We start from the raw sequence: 19,202 nt of genomic DNA on the forward strand, positions 1-19,202 counted from the left end.
GAATAGAAAGACAGGATCACAGAGATGTCAATTTTCCCTATGTTAATATATAAATGTGCCAGGTGCAGTGGCTCATACCTGTAATCTCAGCATTTTGGGAGGCCAAGGCAGGTGGATCCCCTGAGGTCGGGAGTCCAAGACCAGCCTGACCAACATGGAGAAACTGTGTCTCTATTAAAAACACAAAATTAGCTGAGCGTGGTGGCACATGCCTGTAATCCCAGCTACTTGGGAGGCTGAGTCAGAATTGCTTGAACCTGGGAGGCGGAGGTTGCGGTGAGCTGAGATCGTGCCATTGCACTCCAGCCTGGGCAACAAGAGTAAAACTCAGTCTCAAATATACATATATATAAAAAATATATATTATATATATTATAATATATAATATTATATATATTATATTATATATATTATAATATATAATATTATATATATAATATTATATATTATATATAATATATTATATATTATAATATATATAATATATATTATATATAATTATATATTATATTTAATTATATTATATTTAATTATATATATAATTATATATATTATATAATATATATTATATAATATATTATATAATATATGTGTATTATATATAATATATATATTATATAATATATTATATAATATATGTGTATATATATACACATATATACACATATATGATATATATTATATAGAATATATAATATATTATAGAATATATAATATATTATATAATATATAATATATTATATATAATACACATATATAATATATAATACACATATTATATATAATATAATACACATACAATATAATACACATATTATATATATTATATATAATTATATATATTATATATAATTATATATAATATATAATATATATGTAACATTATCCCAAAAAATATACAATATATCAATTGAGATTCAGCCAGGCAAATATTGCCACACTTGGCAGGTCAACAGAGGGAATTTTATCCAGGGAATAGGTGTTAAAGAAAAGCCTAAAACCCAAAAGGGAAATGGGAAGTCACCCATGGATTAGAGGATGACCCTGGAGCTGGAGGACAAAGGGAGGCCATGACTCAAGAGCCAGCACTGTGGGTGGGGCATCTGCTGGAGGGCAGGTCTCCACCCTAATCCTGCAGCTCATGCTCAGTGAGTGGAATGGCTGTCAGCTGCCTGAGCCAAGTAGGCCAGCCTGGTGGCTCATGCCTGTAATCCCAGTGCTCTGGGAAGTGGAGGCTTGAGGTGAGAGGAGCATTTGAGGCCAAGAGTTTGAGGCCTGCCTGGGCAAAGTAGCAAGAGGCCCACTACCCTCATCTGCACAAAATGAAAAATTAGCTTGGCGTGGTGGGGCACACCTGTAGTCTTAGCTACTCGGGAGGAGCCCAGGAGTTTGAGGAGTTGGGTCTGCAGTGAGCTGTAATCACACCACTGCACTCCAGCCTGGGTGACAGAAAAAAAAAAAAAAAAGGCAAGTGCATTTAGGTGAAATTAAATGAGTGGTGCAACTCCACTTTGAATTCTGCCAGTCTTTTGGAGTTTAGTGAGATTACAGTGTTTCTCAAAAGTTTTTACCAAATGGAAACTTTTAACCTAGGCACTATGGAGTGTACTTAACCACCCTGGTTCTCAACTAATGTGGACTTTTGCTCCAGAATGCAGTGATGGAGACATTTTTGGTGGTCACAACCATGTGTGTTTTACTAGCATCTAGTTGATAAAGGCCAGGGAGACTACTAAACTTCTATGCAAAGGATAACCTACTCACCACGGACAAAACAGTATTTTGCCCAGAATGTCCGTATGTCCAGGCTGAGAAACCCTGCTCAGTGAGGGCAGTGAGTTGAAACTTGCTGGGCCTTAAGTAGCCTCTCACAAGCCCAAAATTTCTGAAATGTTCAAGCAAATTTTTAATGTTGCTCATAATATAAAAAGAATGTTACAAATTGCTTACCGTCAGCTAAGGTGACATTCCAGCTAGAGACTGGTGCAGGGGCTTGCTGTGTCCCCAGCGCATTGCCTACGTTTGAGGAGGTGGAAATCTCACTTTGAGAAACTTGTGGCTAAAGTGAGTCAGTCCCTCCACCCTAACCAATGGGTAGCCACTGGGGTTAATGACCAGAATAGGTGCTGGTCTGGGGTTGGTATGGGTGCAGGGTGCAGACCCCTGGTGAGGCAAGCCTGGGAGAGATTATCTTTTTGTAAACAATTATAGTAATTTTTATTTTCCAGTCACCTTGATTTCTTAATACAACATTAGCACACCTTGGAAAAAGTTATTGTATTTTTTTACTATGAAAATAATATTTATTATAGAATAATTGGAATATAGAAGATGAAGGAAATAAAAATCCTTTGTAATCTTACATGAATAGATAATCACTGGTGATATTTTGTGGATTCTTGCCAACTTTACATATAAATGCAAAGTATAAGAATGGGCTTGAAAGTGAAATTGGGATAATAAAAATTGATCAACTTTCTCGGCCTGCTTAAAATGTATTTCTCACAATTTATATAATTAATATTTTTATGTGATTACTCTTCTACACCATAATTTTTTATTAGTTTTATGAAATAGCCATTCCGCAATTTATTTACACCTCTTCTTGAATGTACATGGAATGTTGTCTCTAGTTTTTAAAAAAGTACTTTATGTTTAAAATGAACATAATCTTTTATATGTCTTTGTATGTTTATTTTCTTAGGCAGTGTTTCTAAAAGAGGAAATTTTGGGTGAAAAAAATGAATGACGATTCTTAGTCCATCTGCCATATTATTACTTTTGATAAAGTTTGTTAGCAGTTTATATGTTTACCAGCAGTGCATAAGAACTCTATATTCAGCTCATACGCGTCATAATTTAGAATTGTCATTTCTTAAAAATAGTTTTGCCAATTTGGTGGGTAAAAATAGTACCTCATTATTTTGAGTTATGTATTTTTTCACTGAACTTTAATTTATCTTTTTGTGTCTTTCCTGCTCATTTGTATTCTTGTTTTATTATTTAGCAAAGCCTCAAGCCCCAAAAGATAATATCCTTTGCCTATTTTTTTTTCTTTCATAGAATTTTGTTTTTTTTTTTTTTTTTTGAGACAGAGTATAGCTCTGTCACCCAGGCTGGAGTGCAATGGTGTGATCTCGACTCATTGCAGTCTTTGCCTCCTGGCTTCAAGATATTCTCCTGCCTCAGCCTCCCGAGTAGCTGGGATTACAGGCACATAGCACTGTGCCCGGCTGATTTTTATTTTTATTTATTTATTTTTTTTAGTAGAGACGACGGAGTTTCACCCTGTTGGCCAGGCTGGTCCCAAACTCCTGACCTCGAGGGATCTGCCCACTGCAGCCCCCCAGAGTGCTGGGATTACAGGTGTGAGCCACCTCGCCTGACCTCATAATATTCTTTTTATTGGTTTGTAAGAGCTCTTCCTGTATTAAGAAACTGAGCTGGATTTTTATTATCTATATGCATATATATTTACTGAGTTTTTCCTTTTTCTTTGATGTGTTGGATTTAGACTTGCAGACACTTTTTCATTATATTACTTTAATCTGTTATTAAAATATGAATTTTAAAATAAACACGTATTTTAAATTGCACATGAAACCATGTATTGATTTATGAATATTGCCTTTCTGCACTCATGGTTCACGAAAAATTTTATTCAAATTATTCATGAACATATTTGGCAAATTGTATTCAAACAGTTCACAAACATCTTCGACATTTGCACATTTGTCCTCACTAGGTCAACTGGTTACCTCTTGAGTTACCTAACTGTTTCAGTGCACATCGTAGTAGTCATTGCTACTGCTTGCTAAATATTGCAAACTGTCCATGGTCTGAGCCCATGACCAGGCCTCTTTGTGGTTGGGTGAGGTCTTATAAGCCATTTAAATCAATGAGTTATGAGTAGGAGTGATGACAGATGGTATCCTTTGTAGTTTGGAACTTTTACTGGTCAGTTCGAGACTCTGCAGAGCCCCTGTGGGTTCTGTGGTAGTTCAGCGGGAGTAGGGTATCAAGTTCTCTGGAAAAGCCAAGCTAAGGATGATGCAGTTGCCCTGGCCTCTGATTCAAATCCTCACCTCAATTCAGTGTTTGATGGCACCTTTGGTTGTCTTTAGTTATTGTCTGGTTTTCGTGTAACCACCCTGGAGGTCAGAATCCTGTGTTATTCTGTCTCACTGCTCAAAGGATCCAGCCATTGTAGTGATGAATCTTTCTGATGTCAGAGGTGCTGCTGAGTTTACATTCATGTCAGCTTCTAACCTCGGGTGAATTTCTCACTGGGACCAGGTGGGCCAACGCTACTAATAATGCCAAAGGCTGGGTGACCAACTCTCTTGGTTTGCCCAGGATTGAGGGGTTTCCTGAGATGTAGGACTTTTCAGTGCTAAAAACAGGAAAGTTGCTGGCAAAACGAGATGGCTAGTCACAAGGATCACCCGAAACCCACCAGACTTTTCTCGTAGTTCTCTTTATCCCAGAAATGAAAGGAGGGACGGTAACGGCACCAGCTAAGTTTCCAAGGCTGAGCTACAGATTCCACGCTGCAGCAGTTCTGCTCAGTTGCGACCTTCATCTGGCTGCAGAGCATAAATCTGGGCTCGAGGAGTATTCGTGAGAGCTCCTTGGCAGGAGGCATTCATCGTCTGCCAGAGGCCCTGGCACTCACTGCCACGGTGTACAACCCATGGCTCTGATTAAATTTCAGCAGGCAGCACTGTGGCTTCCCCTCGCCCATGCCTAATTTATCACTGTCTCCCCAGGCAGCTTTCTGTCCCCTGCTTTCCTGGATGGTGGTTTTCTTGTAAGTGGTCCCAGTCCATACATTCCAGCTAGAAGAAGAGCTGAGATCTGTGCTTTGCCCTTTGCAGCCCCTTAGGGAGTAAACAATCAATGCGCTGTCTCATCTGTATCTTAGAGAATTTTTGCGGCCTTGTCTTTAAATATTCCTAAAATATTCCCTCCAGCAGCAACTCTGAAGAGTGATTAAGAAGAAGTTGGGATGTAGTCATCAGAGCCAGCAATAGGTGTACCAGGGTTGCCCTGGGTGGCTGCATTTCCTCAAGTTGTGGAAAGCAGTTCATGAATCAGTTGTCACTTTCAAGACCTTCTAGCGTCACCCGAATTCCCCTTCTGGTTGTCAGAGCAAAATAAGATGCTGTGTCCCACAATGGCTGGTTTTTGTAGCTCCCTCTTTGAAAGGGCTACATCCTTTTCCTGAACAGTAAACACGTCACCTTGCCAGTGCTTTATTTATCCGGAGAGTGATGACTCTAAGTCTCAGGTTAGGTTTTGCTTAAGCTGCACTTTGGGAGTTGTGTGTGAGCCCATATGCCTTGGACTTTAGAATTCCCTGTACCTGGGAGTTTCCAAATGTCAACATATGCATCTTTTTGTCTAAGGGCTTCCTCCCAAGAGGCTGAAGGCTGCTCTGTGCATCTGTTCTCAGGCTGAAAGCACTGGGGCATTTACAAGTTTTGGGAACAAACCTCATCAATGGGTTTTATTCCAGCTCCTTTCCCACAGGGTGGGATACCTTTGGGGTGTGTTCTCAAGTTTCGGTGTGGTTTTCCAAAGTTTCCCAGTGGCATTAAGCTCCAGTTGCTGACAGTAATGACTGGCAGGATAACATAGCCTTAACCGGTCCTGTCTCTTTCCTGCCACACTTCCCGTTCATCACTGGTATTCTCTTTACCTCCCCAATAAACTACTTGATCCCAAATCTTGCCTCAGGATCTGCTTCCAGGAGATCGAAAACTAAGACAGAAGTCAATTATTGAACCCTCTGGTAATTCAGGGGTCTCTGACTGTCACCCTCTTCCCATATACAGTGTGAAAAATGCTGTAACTGTAAACCCAACACATAGACTACAAAGCTAAAGATTAAAATAAGCAAAAGAAAAAGAGGATTTCCTTCTTGCCCACTCCTCACTGCTTCTCTCAAGTATTTACTAAGCAAATGTAGGAGGTGCAAACTTCAAGTCCCTAAGGAGCCAGGTAGGTGATGTTTGTGCGAAGCAGCCATCAGACAACTGGGAATGGTGGGATCTATGGCAAACAGTGTGTGCCCCGATAAAAGTCTCTTATCCATTTCCTCTTTGTTCTCTTCCTTTCAATCATTACTATGTTGGTCAAACAAAACACACTTACAGGATGATAAAATTGAAAGACAAACATAAGAAGTGCCTTGTGTAACAGGTAATTCTCTGGCTCCTTTGTTTATGTGAAGATTGCCTTTCAGAAGTGGATTTTCCCTTAGAGTAGACCAGGCAGTGGAAGTAACTGGGAGAAAAACTTCGCTAATGCACAATGCACCCTCACTTCCAAAATGCGACAAAGTTGTTCAAAAAATGTCACATTGAAACGAGGAAAGATTTATTCCCACTGCTTGGGGAAATTTATTCCCATTGCTTGGGGAAAAGTCAAATGAGAAATCATATATTTTTCATCATACTCACTCCACTTTCTAAAAGATGTACATGCTGTCATCTGAAGATCAGTCATAACAATTTTTCTCTTAAGCTTCAGCGGGCTCGGCATGCTTTGCAGGACAATCACACTTGAAAGGGCCTTTTCACCTGCAGCCAGGGAGGCTACAGATGGAGGAGAGAGAAATATCCTGCTTTGAGAGGCAGTGGAGCAATGCAGAAGTCCTTGGAAAATGACAGGGGCACCCAGGGATGTCAGTCTGGAGAGAGGGCAGACATCGCCTACCTTCCCGACTCTCTTTTGGCCTCAGGTGTTAAAAAAAGTGCCTCTCAGGGAAAATCCATGTCTGCTGAGGAAAGGGGGAATCTGCCAACGGTTCCCCTGGGCACCTGCTGTCACCTGGTCTGGGGCTTGGATGTGTAACCATTTCTCTCCAGTCACACAACAAATAATGCAATAAGGAAACAGGCTGTTTGTGCATCAAAAATTTCATCCTAAATGCTTCTTAAGGAGACCAGGCATTGAAACAGGGTAGGGACGTCACTTTCCTGCCACCCGATCCTGTTGGCAGACATTCTCTGTAAGCCGCATTGTGTCACTCAAATGTCGGGCTCCCGTTGCTGTTTCAGATGGGTTGAATTTCAACAGCAGACTGCCATAACCTTGTAATAAAGCGTCTTCACTATTTCCGAAACAGTGTAGCAATGGACATTTAGCTGCTGTCACCATGATGTTCACTTCGAGGACTCTGTTTCCCATCTCATAATTGTGTTTCTGGGATCCTTGTATTTAATGTAAAAGTGATGAATTCGTTAAAGTGTGAGATCTTTCCTTGACTTAGAAAAGTTGTCCTCCACAGTCTTGGGGTAACTTAGGACTCTGGTTGGGAAACTTGTCGTTTTGGGGAAACATAAAACCTTGGGGTTTCAGGTGTTTTTCCTCCAGTTTTTCCACTTCCCAAAGGGAACTTCCAGACTCATGAAGGCAAGGGTGGCTGTTACTTGCAGGGAGAACACATAGGTATGTAAGTGCTATAATTTAAGGGAAGTCAGAAGAGTCCTCTAACGAGGCGTGTGCTGTTAAATGTTTAACAACCAGCTCTCTGAAGGGGGCATAAAAGGGCTTTATTTTTAGTGTTTGTCAATTTCCATGTCGAATTTCAAGCTCCCAGTGTGATGTTATTGGGAGCATTTCAGCACAGCACTGTCCCTAACTTGGAAACATGTTTCTCTCCTAGGACTGCATCGTGAGCATTTTCGCATGCTCATTCCTTCGAGGAAGCTACGTCAGAGAAGGGAGGGAGGGAGACTTCTCAAGGTCCTGAACTAGAAGAAAAAAGTCATAATTGGATCAACTATTGACCATCTTGGCTGTAAAGGAGAGGGCCAGGTGACATCAAGGTGACCTTGAACAGTGACCAGGTCATTCCCACACTGCCAAACCTCTTTTTTGATGATCCATTCTAAGACTGGAAGGTGCATGAGTTTGCCAGGGCTGCTACCAAAGGACCACAACCAAAGGACCAAAGTAACAACCAAAAGACCACAAACTGGGTGGCTTAAACAACAGAAATTTCTTGCCTAGAAGTCCTGGAGACAGAAATGTCAGCCAACCCTGCTGACACTTCCATCTCCAGAGCTTCTAGGAATAGAATCCATCTCTAGAAGTTCTGGAGACATAACAGATTCAATTCCATTCCTAGAAGTTCTGGAGACGGAATCTATCCCATTCCTCTCTCAGCTCCCGGTGGGCTGTTGGCCATCTCTGGCTTTCCTGGGTTTGTAGATGCATCCCCAGCCCCTCTGCCTTCATCTTCACACACTGTTCTCCCTGTGTGCATATCTGTGCCCAGATGTTCCTGTTCTTTTTTTTTTTTTTCTGTCTTTTAAATAAGGACACCAATCATATTGGATTAGGGGCCCATCCTACTCCAATATGACCTCATCTTAATTAATTATATCTGCAATGACCCTATTTCCAAATAAGGTCACATTATGAGGTATTGGGGATTAGGACCCCAACATATGAATATCTGGGGACACAATTGAACCCACAACAGAAGAGGTGCTGATAGGGTTTGGCTGTGTCCCCACCCAAATCTCATCTTGAATTTCCACGTGTTGTGGGAAGGACCCAGTGGGAGGTAAGTGAATCATGGGGGCGGGCCTTCCTCATGCTGTTCTCTTGATAGTGAATAAGTCTCATGAGATCCGATGGTTTTAAAAAGGGGAGTTTCCCTACAGAAGCTCTCTTCTCTTGTCTGCTGCCATGTAAGACATGCCTTTCACCTTCCACCATGATTATGAGGTCTCCCCAGCTATGTGGAACTGTAAGTCCAATAAACCTCTTTCTTTTATAAATTGCCCAGCCTTAGGTATGTCTTTACCAACAGCATGAAAACAGATTAATACAGGTGCATACAGTCTTATATTTCTGTTCAGACCTTTGAAAGAATTCAACAGCTGAGAAGAAACTACTCCATCAGATGCCTAAGAAGACTGAATATAGACAACTACGCTTTGATATCCTCACAGGAGAAAGAAAGGGGTTTTGTTAGAAACCTTCTGACTGGCCTCTGACCCTGCAAGTTCTGAACCTTCCCAACAGAACATTTCTTGGTTTTGGAGGCTCATCTTGGGGTGTTTCCCCTAATTTTTAACCAAAATTTCCCTGAAAGCATCGAGGGCAGGTGGCAGCTGGAGCAGAGGCTGACAGGTTCTAACAAGCAAGGGTGCCAATGGGGTGGTGTCCAAGTGGAAACACCTCTAAGCATAAGCCTCAAGGAAGGGGAAGGGTTAGTTGGAGAGTGGGAGCCACGGAGCCGGGCAGAAGCAGACAGGGTGAGTGTGGCCTAGCCCCATGACTGCAGAGCCCTCTTGTGGCTCTCCACACATTCTTGGGGCTGGCATCCTGCAGCCACCTTGGATCAGGATGTCTGTCTGGTCCCAGGCACTATGAGGTCTTGCCTGAATCTATCTCATTGCCCTGATCCCTCTTGGTGCTTTTTTTTTTTTTTTTTGAGATAGAGTTTTACTCTTGATGCCCAGGCTGGAGTGCAATGGCATGATGTCAGCTCACTGCAACGTCTGCCTCCCGGGTTCAAGTGATTCTCCTGCCTCAGCCTCTTGAGTAACTGAGATTACAGGTGCCCACCACTACACATGGCTAATTTTTTGTATCTTTAGTAGAGACGGGGTTTCACCATGTTGGTCAGGCTGGTCTTGAACTCCTGACCTCAGGTGATCCACCGGCCTCAGCCCCACAAAGTGTTGGGATTACAGGCGTGAGCCACTATGCCCAGCCCCTCCTGGTGCATTCTTACGAGAAACCAATTTATTTGGGCTACCTAGGTCTCTGTTCCTTCAACACAGAGACAAATGGTGTGTGGCTCAGTCATCACACAGCCCACCCGTCCAACCCATCGTCCTGATGAGGAAATACAGGGCTGTTCCTTTCTGGAAATGCGTCACCCCTGCTGCCCTTTTCTATTCATTGTAGGTTTTAAGAAACCATGTGTTAGGGTCTTAGGATCTCAGGGTTAGATGATTTGGATCCTCAAGATCATGTAGAGCAACACTTTGCAAACTTTAATGGGATCTTGTTAAAATGCGGCATCTGTGGGAGGGGAGGAGGCACTGAGGTTTTGCATTTTTCACTCTCCCAGGTGGGCTGTGGCCACACTTTAAGAAGCACTGACTCCGACCATTTTGCAGAAAGTGAGGAATGGAGACACCGACTAGTCAGTCTGAAGTTCCCCAGCCAATGGGGGGCAGGACTGAGGTTAAAACTCAGGTCTCACCACTGTCAAGAGGAGCTCTCCACCTGCTGAAATATCCCTGCAACAGGACGGACCTGCTGCTGTGCAGTGTTGGCTCTCCAGTGAAGACAAAGATGTTGACCAGCACCAGAAAAGCCTGATTCTGAGAGATGAGACCCTTCATTTGGTAGCCTATGTGCTTCCTTCCCCTGGGGCCTGTGACAGCTGTGGTTGGAGGTGCCCAGAGTGTCACAAAGGCCTGGAAGGGTCTGGCTCTGTCCCAAGGAAATTGTCTTTGCAAAGCCAGTCTGGGGGTTAGATCCAGCCTGTGTGCCAAAGTTGGCCACCCACTGCGCTGAAGGGTTCCACTTGGTTTGAAATATTGTTTACTATTGTTTAGGGCTGAGACTCTGGGGAAGTTACATGTGAACTTGCCAATTTTTGTCCAGCGAGATGCTTTAGTCTGGTAAGACTAGGAATGTGTGTAAGCAAGCAACAATTTAGTAAGGATCCAAAGTTAGATTTCTCATGGCTAAATATAATCTAATCAGACTGAGCTCATTTCATCAATTCTTTTACAAATTTTACATTGCCTAGCATCCAGAGGCTTAGACTCACTAGGAATACAAACACGGACACAGGGACAGAAGCTAAGGGATGATTTTGGAGGCTGTGAGTGGTGAAGAGATGGAGAAAAATGGGGTGGAAGAGGCCGGGTGCAGTGGCGCATGCTTGTAATCCAAGGCCAAGGTGGGAGGATCTCTTGAGTCCCAGAGTTTGAAACCAGCCTGGGCAACGTGGTGAAACATGTCTACAAAAAGTTAGCTGGGTGTGGTATCATGCGCCTGTAGTCCCAGCCACTCTGGAGGCTGAGGCAGGAGAATCACTTGAGCCCAGGAGGTTGAGGCTGCAGTGAGCTGAGATTGTGCCACTGCATTCCAGCCTGGGTGATGCAGTGAGACCCTATCTCAAAAGAAAAAAAAAAAAAGAAGGTAGAAGAAAACCTAATCTAAAAAACCAATGGTAATATGCGCACACTTAGTTCTAAGCTTCCTGGCAGCCAAAGGAAAAAGGGAAACCTAGTGGGGTAAATTTTGAGGCAGTGTTTGTGGGAGGTGTTCCCTAGAAGAAGAGCCTGAGAAAGAGATTCAGCTGCCCCAGACTCATTGAGGGAGAGCTCTCAGGAGCAACCTGCGAGCAAGGGAGTGAAGGAAGATACAGAGGGGAAGGAAACCCAAAGCTATGTAGTCTTGGGTAAAGCCTACCCTTGGCCTGGCCCACAGGGGGCTCTGGACCATAAATGACATTGAAGACTCCTCCCTGTTGGAGGCAAGCAGGCTCCTGCGTTAGTCATCAGCTGTGGGCTGTGCCCTGGGTGTAGGGGGCATAACTTTCTGGGAGAGATTCTATCTGTCAGGGCAATGCTTCGTGAGAGGGGCTGCTGTGAGCCATCAGCAGCCAACACTCACAGCAGCTGGGGTGGCCCCCAGGCCTGCCTGGTAAAGGGGATTTTGGTGGGCACCAATGGCATCCATTGTAGTCATAGATTTCAATGAGACTTTCAGCCTCTCAACCATAACATTTCGTGTCTGCATTAATTCCATATCCACTCCCTGAACAGCTCATCCACTATGTTCTCAAGCCCTGGGCCAGTTCCTGAGGATGGTCTGGGCAGGAAAACACATGTTTTCTGACCTCAAAAAATGTATGGAAAAGCAGCCTTCAATTGCCCACTCTTATTTTCTTCAATGTTCTCTTTTTAAGCCCGCATTAAACATACAGTGTTCTGTACATTCACTTATATTAGTGTTATCAACGTATAAGTAATGAATTTATGCATTTTCCATAAACAGACTGTACATAACTTAAATGTGTATGTGGAACGGATGCATTTTATAATTTATTTATAATAGTGCTGGTTCCTATAGCCATTTCATCTATTTGAAATTTACCAAAATCTAAGAAGCAAATTTAAAAACATTCCCAAAATGGAGTTCCAAAAGCCACACCCAAAATCTCACGCACTGTCCTTTCCCTCACTTAGCACCACACCACTCCACACACGGCAGTGACCTTGCAGTGTGAGTCCCACATCCAGGCTGATTACAAAGAGTCCTCTGGGAGCACAGGGAGGGGACCACTGCTGTCCTGGCAGCCAGAACAGGCCTGAAAGACTGCATAAGCCAAGGGGTGGGAGGTGCGCCACGCATGGCAAGTAGATGGATGCATCAGAGCAGCTCATGAAGACACAACAGTTTGGTAATGGATGCTCAAGTAACGAATCTATTGGCCGAGGCCCCAGGAATCGTGGAGGAGAGACGAGCCATCCCCAGCGTGCCCGGTCCAAATTCCTGACCGAGAGCATCCCAAGCATAGTAAAGGAGTTGTGTTCTGTGCTCTGAAGTTTTGGGGTGGTTGCTTAAGTGGCAGTCAAGACTGGGACAAATGCTGACCCTTTGCAGGCACTTCTCAGTGCCGAGCAGTTGCATCTTTTATCTCATTTACACATCACAGTGACCCCGTGACCCCTCATTATCACCGTTTTACAGGCGAGGCTAAGTCACTTCCTGATAGACTGGAGCCCAGAAATCCTCTGGTCTCTGAGGCTGGGGTTGTGTCTCCTCTGGGGTGGCTCCAGCCCCAGCGTCTCAGAGAAGGGGCCCCCTTCCCCTCCCTATGCAGCACTGACCTGCATCTCATCCCTTTGGAGGCTCTGCCCGGCTTCCTTCTCCTCGGCTCTGTCCAAGCCCGGGCTAATCTTGAAGGAGCGGCTGTGAGGATGCATGCTCAGACCCCCTGCCCCACGAGCGTCATGGTCATAGTCCTGGCTGCTGCCTCCTGGATCTACCGCCCCATGTACGCGGAGACCCCACATTCTGTGTGCTACTGCCAGCCAATGACTGAGTGGGTGGTGGGGGTGCCGGTGCAGGCCCCTTTCTGTCTGTGATGGGCAGCTTTGGCGTGGGGACTGCTGTTCTGAGACCCTCCCTCCCCAGCCCCTTCCTTCCCACTGTTGTTTGCAGGAGCCAGGTAGGCATCGTGTCTGAGGCTCTTCTGCCCTCTCTCCTTATCCTTCACAGGCCTCCCCGCAGTCAGCCTCCTGCATGGCTAAGCCCCTGTGCTGTCTGATTCCTGCAGGACCTGGACTCACACACAGGGTGACAGTGGTTCACCCAGTTGCCTCTACCCCTCCACCCACTTTGTCCCACCTTGTGAGTGGCCAGGGCCTAGGGGGCCGGCCCCCTTACCTTGTTCACGCCATCGGCCATGGCCTGCAGCGTGAGCTCCCGGGGCCCATCCACTGTCTTGCCGTTGTCTGTGGGGCCCCAGCTGGCGCTGTAGATGTCGATCAGCTGTGGCATATGGCTGATGGAGGAGGCCTCGATGATGTCCGTCATGAATGGCTGGTCCAGCATCCGGATGCCTGTGGACATGTTGAGCAGAGGACACCAGGTTTGGGTTCCCCAGTTCGCAGGAGACAGGAGGTGGAGGAGGGCTTGGGCCCTGGGTACTTGGAAGGGTTGGAGATCTCAGGTGCTCTGGGGCCACTGTGCAGTCCAGGGATCAAGGAGGAGGCACAGACGGTCCTACTGGCTCCTTTCTGCATCCCACCCACATCTTTGCTGATGTAATGATTCAAAGACAATTTTATTCCCCTAGCAAAACTTACTAGAATTCATAATGGGAGAGACCACCTTTGCTGAAGCGATTCTTTGATAAGCTCGTTTCTAAGTAGAAGCTCGGCCTCAGAGAACTGGGTGTCGGCTGCAGCCAAGTTTTAAGAGAGAAAAAAAGCTACTACACATGATAAATGGGGGAGGCAATCGATATTTGAGGAGAAATTCCAGCAGGCAGAGGGCAGGGGACAGAGAGAGGGGCAGGGGCAGGGGCAGTGCAGGAGCGGGTGGGGTCAGGAAAGAGGAACTCCCATTTGCACTGTAGCTGAGAGGGACTTTGGAGAGGACAGAAAGGCAGAGATGGCCATTCTAAACTGTATCAGTAATTCTGTGTCAGACGGCCGCCTCTCCTTTCTTCCCTATAGCATCGCTGTAAAGTTTGTGTTCCTCTCTGATGCTTCGTGGGAGTGATTTCTTGCAGGATGTTGAGAAGGAGCAAAGTCCTGCAGTCCAGGATAGTGTGGCACACACAATCCTAAGACACAGGGGCACAGGGTGAAGGTGCCTGCGCTGCCCCTGCTGAGCTGGCGCTCCTAGGTCTCCAGTCCCCGTCTGGCCATCCACAAAGGCCTCTCCAGGGGGAACTCAGCAGCCACCATTGGGTTGGGTGTGCTGTCTCCCCATCACTACCCTCAGAACTTCGCTGACAGGGTCACATGCCTCTCTCCAGGCTTTGTCATCTGGACGGTCAGTGGGTTCACGATTCTGTGGCATGGAGCTTAGAGTGCTAGTGAAGCTGACCTAAGTCTTTCCATCCACTGTGATTATGGAATGAAGGGGTTGAGCCGTGCACAGTCAAAACCTGGGCCCCAAAACTCCTTCCTTGTCCCCGGTGGCCAATGGACGTTGTGCCTCAAGGACACTATTTCACAAGCCTCACTCTCCAACATGGCGAGCACGTCAATCGTAAAAGCCACCCAGGTTCTTGCCAGACACCTGAAATGGACATGAAATTGCTTTCTTTGCTGAGGGTCTACTACTTTCAGGCCCCAGGAGACTCAACGATCTCACTTTCCTCTTCAGTGCTCATAGCTCTTTTCTTGTGTACCTTTAACCTTCTATTGCAACTGCCTATTTGCGTGTTTCATACACCACCAGAAGGCACGGTCTTTGAGTATAGGGCATGTGTCTATTTTGTTCACTTCCGTGTCCTTGAGGATCAGCATGATACTTGGTATTTATTTTAAGCTTGACAAATATTTGGTGAATAAATATCTGGCATTATTACCTTATTTAGTTGATTTTCTCCCCAACACAAATAACAGGTCCAGAAGAATGAATAACAGGCTCTGCTCATCCATCTTCTACTGTTAACCCATAAGTGTAATCACCATTTTTGCCAACAAACATCCAGTTATCAGTTAGCATTCTTTCTCCTGGAGGAAGCTTATCTAGAATAAGCCTAGTCTTTGGTTTGAACTTTCCAGATGTTAAATTTTATGGTTCATTTTATAAGGAGATGGGAAATTTAAGACCTTATTTTGCTTTTGGCCAACCTATATTTTTATTTATTTAAAAACTTTATTTAATGCAGGTGACTAATAAGCCATCGAATAAACTGGTCAGTGCAGCTTCTTCTTGTGCAAAGTCACGCCCACTCTGTGGGTGGGAAATAAACAGAGAGAGGCTGGTATTCACTTGCTCAGATGCTCTTGAACTTGCCTAGTGCCCAGATGACCAGGACCGAATGGCCCACTCAACTGGAAGGTGAGAAATTCAACCCTGGCCAAAGCAGGCTTCTGCTGCCCCACAAACCAACCAATGTCAGCCCTGGATTTTGCCAGGGCTGGTGCATGGCACTTCCAGCTGTGCCTTGAACCCTCTTCCCCTTTGCAGCTCTTATCACCTTCATGGGCTCCCTCTGTGCTGCACAAGAACCTCAGAGAGGATGTGTATTAATCTTCTGACTGTTTTAACATTATAGGGTGGCCACAGGCTGAGAGCAAGTCTCTCATTCATATTCAGGGACCAGGCGCCCGACATTCTTTTAATCTTGTTAAGCTCAAGAGGAATGAGGCATGCATTAATTGAATGAGATACAGTATTAATTTTGCAAGCAACTGCACCATTAGCAGCCAAGACAGAGGCTCAGCGTGACCCAAGGGTTTTTAGGGAGGGCCTCTCCTCTGCCCCTGGATGCTCTAGGAGCTACAGGGGAATGTGGGGTGGAGACAGAGAGTAGACTGAGTGAGAGAGAGGGAGAGAAGGAGAGAGGGAGAGAGACAGGCAGACAGACTGTGAGAGAGAGAGAGGGTAGATAGAGGGAGAGAGAGAATGGGAGAGAGAGAGGCAGAGGGGGAACAGGTAGAGAGAAAGGGAGAGGAGAAGGAGAGAGTGGGAGAGAGAAGGTAGGGAGAGAAGGAGAGGACAGAGAGGAGAGGGAGAGAGGGAGAGTGTAGGAGAGGGTAGAGAGAGAGGGAGAGGAGAGGGAAAGAGAGAGGAAAGGGAGAGAAGTAGGAAGGGGGGAGGAGGAGGAGGGGATGAAGGGAGGAAGGGAGGAAGGGAGGGAGAGAGAGAGAGGAGAGGGAGGGGGGAGAAGGGGGGAGGAGGAGAGGAGGAAGAGAGGGAGGGAGGGAGAGGGGGAGAGAGAGAGAGAGAGAAATCAAAGGAGTCAGTGTCCTCACATCCCTAACAATGCTGATGTGTGTATTTGATGGGCAAGAACAGACACAGGCACACATCAAGGGTTTCTATCTGACCCCAGGCAGGCCTGCACAGCACATTAATGAGTAGAGGTGACTCTGTGGGTCTCTTCCATTCATTTAGAGCCTTCCCCGTCTGCCTGTGCAGCATGCACTGTGGCTAGCCCTAGTGCCCTGGGGGCTGCATGTCCAGGGGATTTGAGCTGCACCCTCTCTGCCTCTGCTCCTGTTGCACAAGGTGTGCCTGTCCCTGCCTCCAGTAAATGCTACATCTGCCCACAAACTTCGGTGCTCATCAATGCCACGTTTTGTGCTCATGAATATTAGCTCTGGATGGTAAGGAGGAAGTTCATGCTCATCCAGGTTTTAGGTTCTGAAAACTCATGTTAGTCATTGTACTTACAGGGATTTTTACTTGTTTATTGAAAAGCTCAGATAAAATATGTTTATCTGCAGTGTTATGACATTCATTGGCCAATAATAATAATGATAATAATATGTGAAAGCAATTCATAGCTGGTAGAGAAATTTCACAGCATTTTCACAATGGTCAACAGTGTGGTTTTTAAATATTTTTCAAAATCTTCAATCAAAGGTGATCTCATCCCGAAGCCCAGTGTGTAAATCTGTGTGCTTTGGTTTAAAAAGGAAGGTGAATAGGACCAGACCCACCTGGCCTGGCCCCTTCTTGGGGCTTCTCTGAGAGTCTCTGCAGAAATCCAGAACAGCGAGGAACTGTAGAGCCCCGCCCTCAGGCGCCTCTTGTCCCTGAGCCCTGGTTACTCTCTCTGTCCTCTTTCATGAGTTGTTATCTGATTTTGTTTATTTGCTCCCTGTCTTTGTCTCCTCCTAGACTGTGAGCTATACGGGGCAGGGGACCTGTCCGCCAGCTTCCATCCCCTGCAACGGGAAGGTGCCCACAGTAACTACGGACCACGCGAAAGGCCTGAAGGCAGCAGACAGTGTTATGACTCCTTGATGCAGTCTCAGAAATACACATTTGACCAGTTTGCAAAAACCATCATTTGGAAGGTCATTGTTTGTGGTACGTTTGCTTGGTTTTGTGGATTTTGAATAACACATTTAATTTTAATTTTTGACTCAATCTTTTTGATTGAAGATGTTGTTTACTTAAAAATTAAAATGAAAACAGAAAGGAGGAAAGAACGGGGTCCTTTTTAAAAAGACAGTTACTTGAATAAAGGCATTTTCAAAATAAAAAAATGTAATATTTTCTTCAAAATTTATACAATTAAATCAGTGAAAATGGAAATGTAAATAAACTTTCAAATAATGTTTCTGGGGTTATTAAAGCTTGAGGACTGCAGGATGACTTTCGGGACATCCCGTATGTGCGGGTCTACACGTCACAGAGTTTGAAATGAAGACAGACACGAAGAGAAATGAAGGAGAAGATCTTTGCACTGATTAAAATGGGTTAGGGGCTAACCTCTGGGACACACCAAGAATGCCTACAAATCAACGAGAAAAAGACAGGAGCCTTGATGGAAAAACGAGAAAAATTTATGAACAGAAGAGGAACTCAGGCAGATGCAGAGATGCTCAATGCTCTTTTCTGTTCAGAGGACTCAAATTACAATCTCATCTCCACTCTTCTTTTTTGAATCCTTGGGTTAAGATTCAACCACATTTTAACTTTGGGCTTTTTCTGGAGACAGCGTGGAGGGGTGCTGGGGAAGGATCTCAGACATCACAGGGGCGCCCCCCTAACCTGCAATGAACGAACACCTCGACTTTGAGACCAGCAACGATCCGAGTTGGCCACCAGGTGGCGCTTTAGACCTCCTTAGCCCAGAAGGCTCCCGAATGGGAAGATTCTCTGGAGGGTTTGGCTCATTTTTAGCAAATAATTAAAAACCAGCCAACTTTTGGAATTGCCAGCCAGGATGAATAAAATGTTTTCCTTAAATTTGTAAGATAAACTCTGCTGTTTTTGCAATCCATGAGTAATTCCCCAGTGCTTCCTAGAGAATTCATGCTGACGCCCCAGAGAGCCAGAGGACACTGGGTTCCCTAAGGCACAGGCATGGGACTGGAGCCTCGCAGCCCTTGTAGTTAGAACCAGCGTACGTGGTCACAGGGGAGCCAACCTGGGGCTAAGGGAGTGGAAAAAGAAAGAAGGGAGCCTCCCTTGCTCAAAATCTTTGGGTGGCCGTTCTTGGTTTCTGGAACCTCAAAGCGTTGCTGTGATGCCCTAGCTGTCCTTGGGCTTCACAGAAGCCCAGTCGCGTCTTTGAGGTGTCAGGCTGCCTTCAGCAGGCGAGGCAGAGGGTGCTGCACCTGCCGGGTCCTCTGGCCTGCTCCCTGGCTTTTTGCCTGGGGGCGTCCTCTGCTCAAGGAGCTCCACTCAGTTCAAGCGAGCTGGGCAGGCTGGACAGGCCCGACGGCACCCCCAAACAATGAACGATGGGAACGGGGAGATTAATGCCACAGCCTCCTCACGTTAGCGGGGTCAATTCTGAGGGGTGTTCTCCACACTCCTTCAGAGAATTACCTGCAGGACGGGGCCCCTGTTGTCCATGAGACTCACTTTGTTGGCCTTCATTCCTTTCCTTTCTTCTTCCCCCACTCCCTCACGCTGGCTTCCGGGGACCACCTCCCACATTAACTGCTTGCCCGGAATCCTTGTCTCAGGTTTTGCTTTTAGGAAGAGCAAACTAAGACAGCAGG

At 45.5% G+C, this 19,202-nt stretch overlaps 1 protein-coding gene across 2 annotated transcripts in view; it reads right to left on the reverse strand.

Moving 5' to 3' along the window:
* The window catches only part of PCSK2 (proprotein convertase subtilisin/kexin type 2), a 272,443-nt gene that overhangs the window by 39,247 nt on the left and 213,994 nt on the right, over positions 1-19,202 (reverse strand). For both annotated transcript variants that reach the window (XM_055265069.2, XM_055265068.2), the window contains one exon: positions 13,441-13,616. In XM_055265069.2, coding sequence (XP_055121044.1) covers positions 13,441-13,616 — 176 coding nt within the window. The remainder of the gene's footprint in view (positions 1-13,440; positions 13,617-19,202) is intronic.

Source organism: Symphalangus syndactylus, chromosome 24, assembly GCF_028878055.3.
Source record: "Symphalangus syndactylus isolate Jambi chromosome 24, NHGRI_mSymSyn1-v2.1_pri, whole genome shotgun sequence".
Classification (NCBI taxonomy): Eukaryota; Metazoa; Chordata; class Mammalia; order Primates; family Hylobatidae; genus Symphalangus; species Symphalangus syndactylus.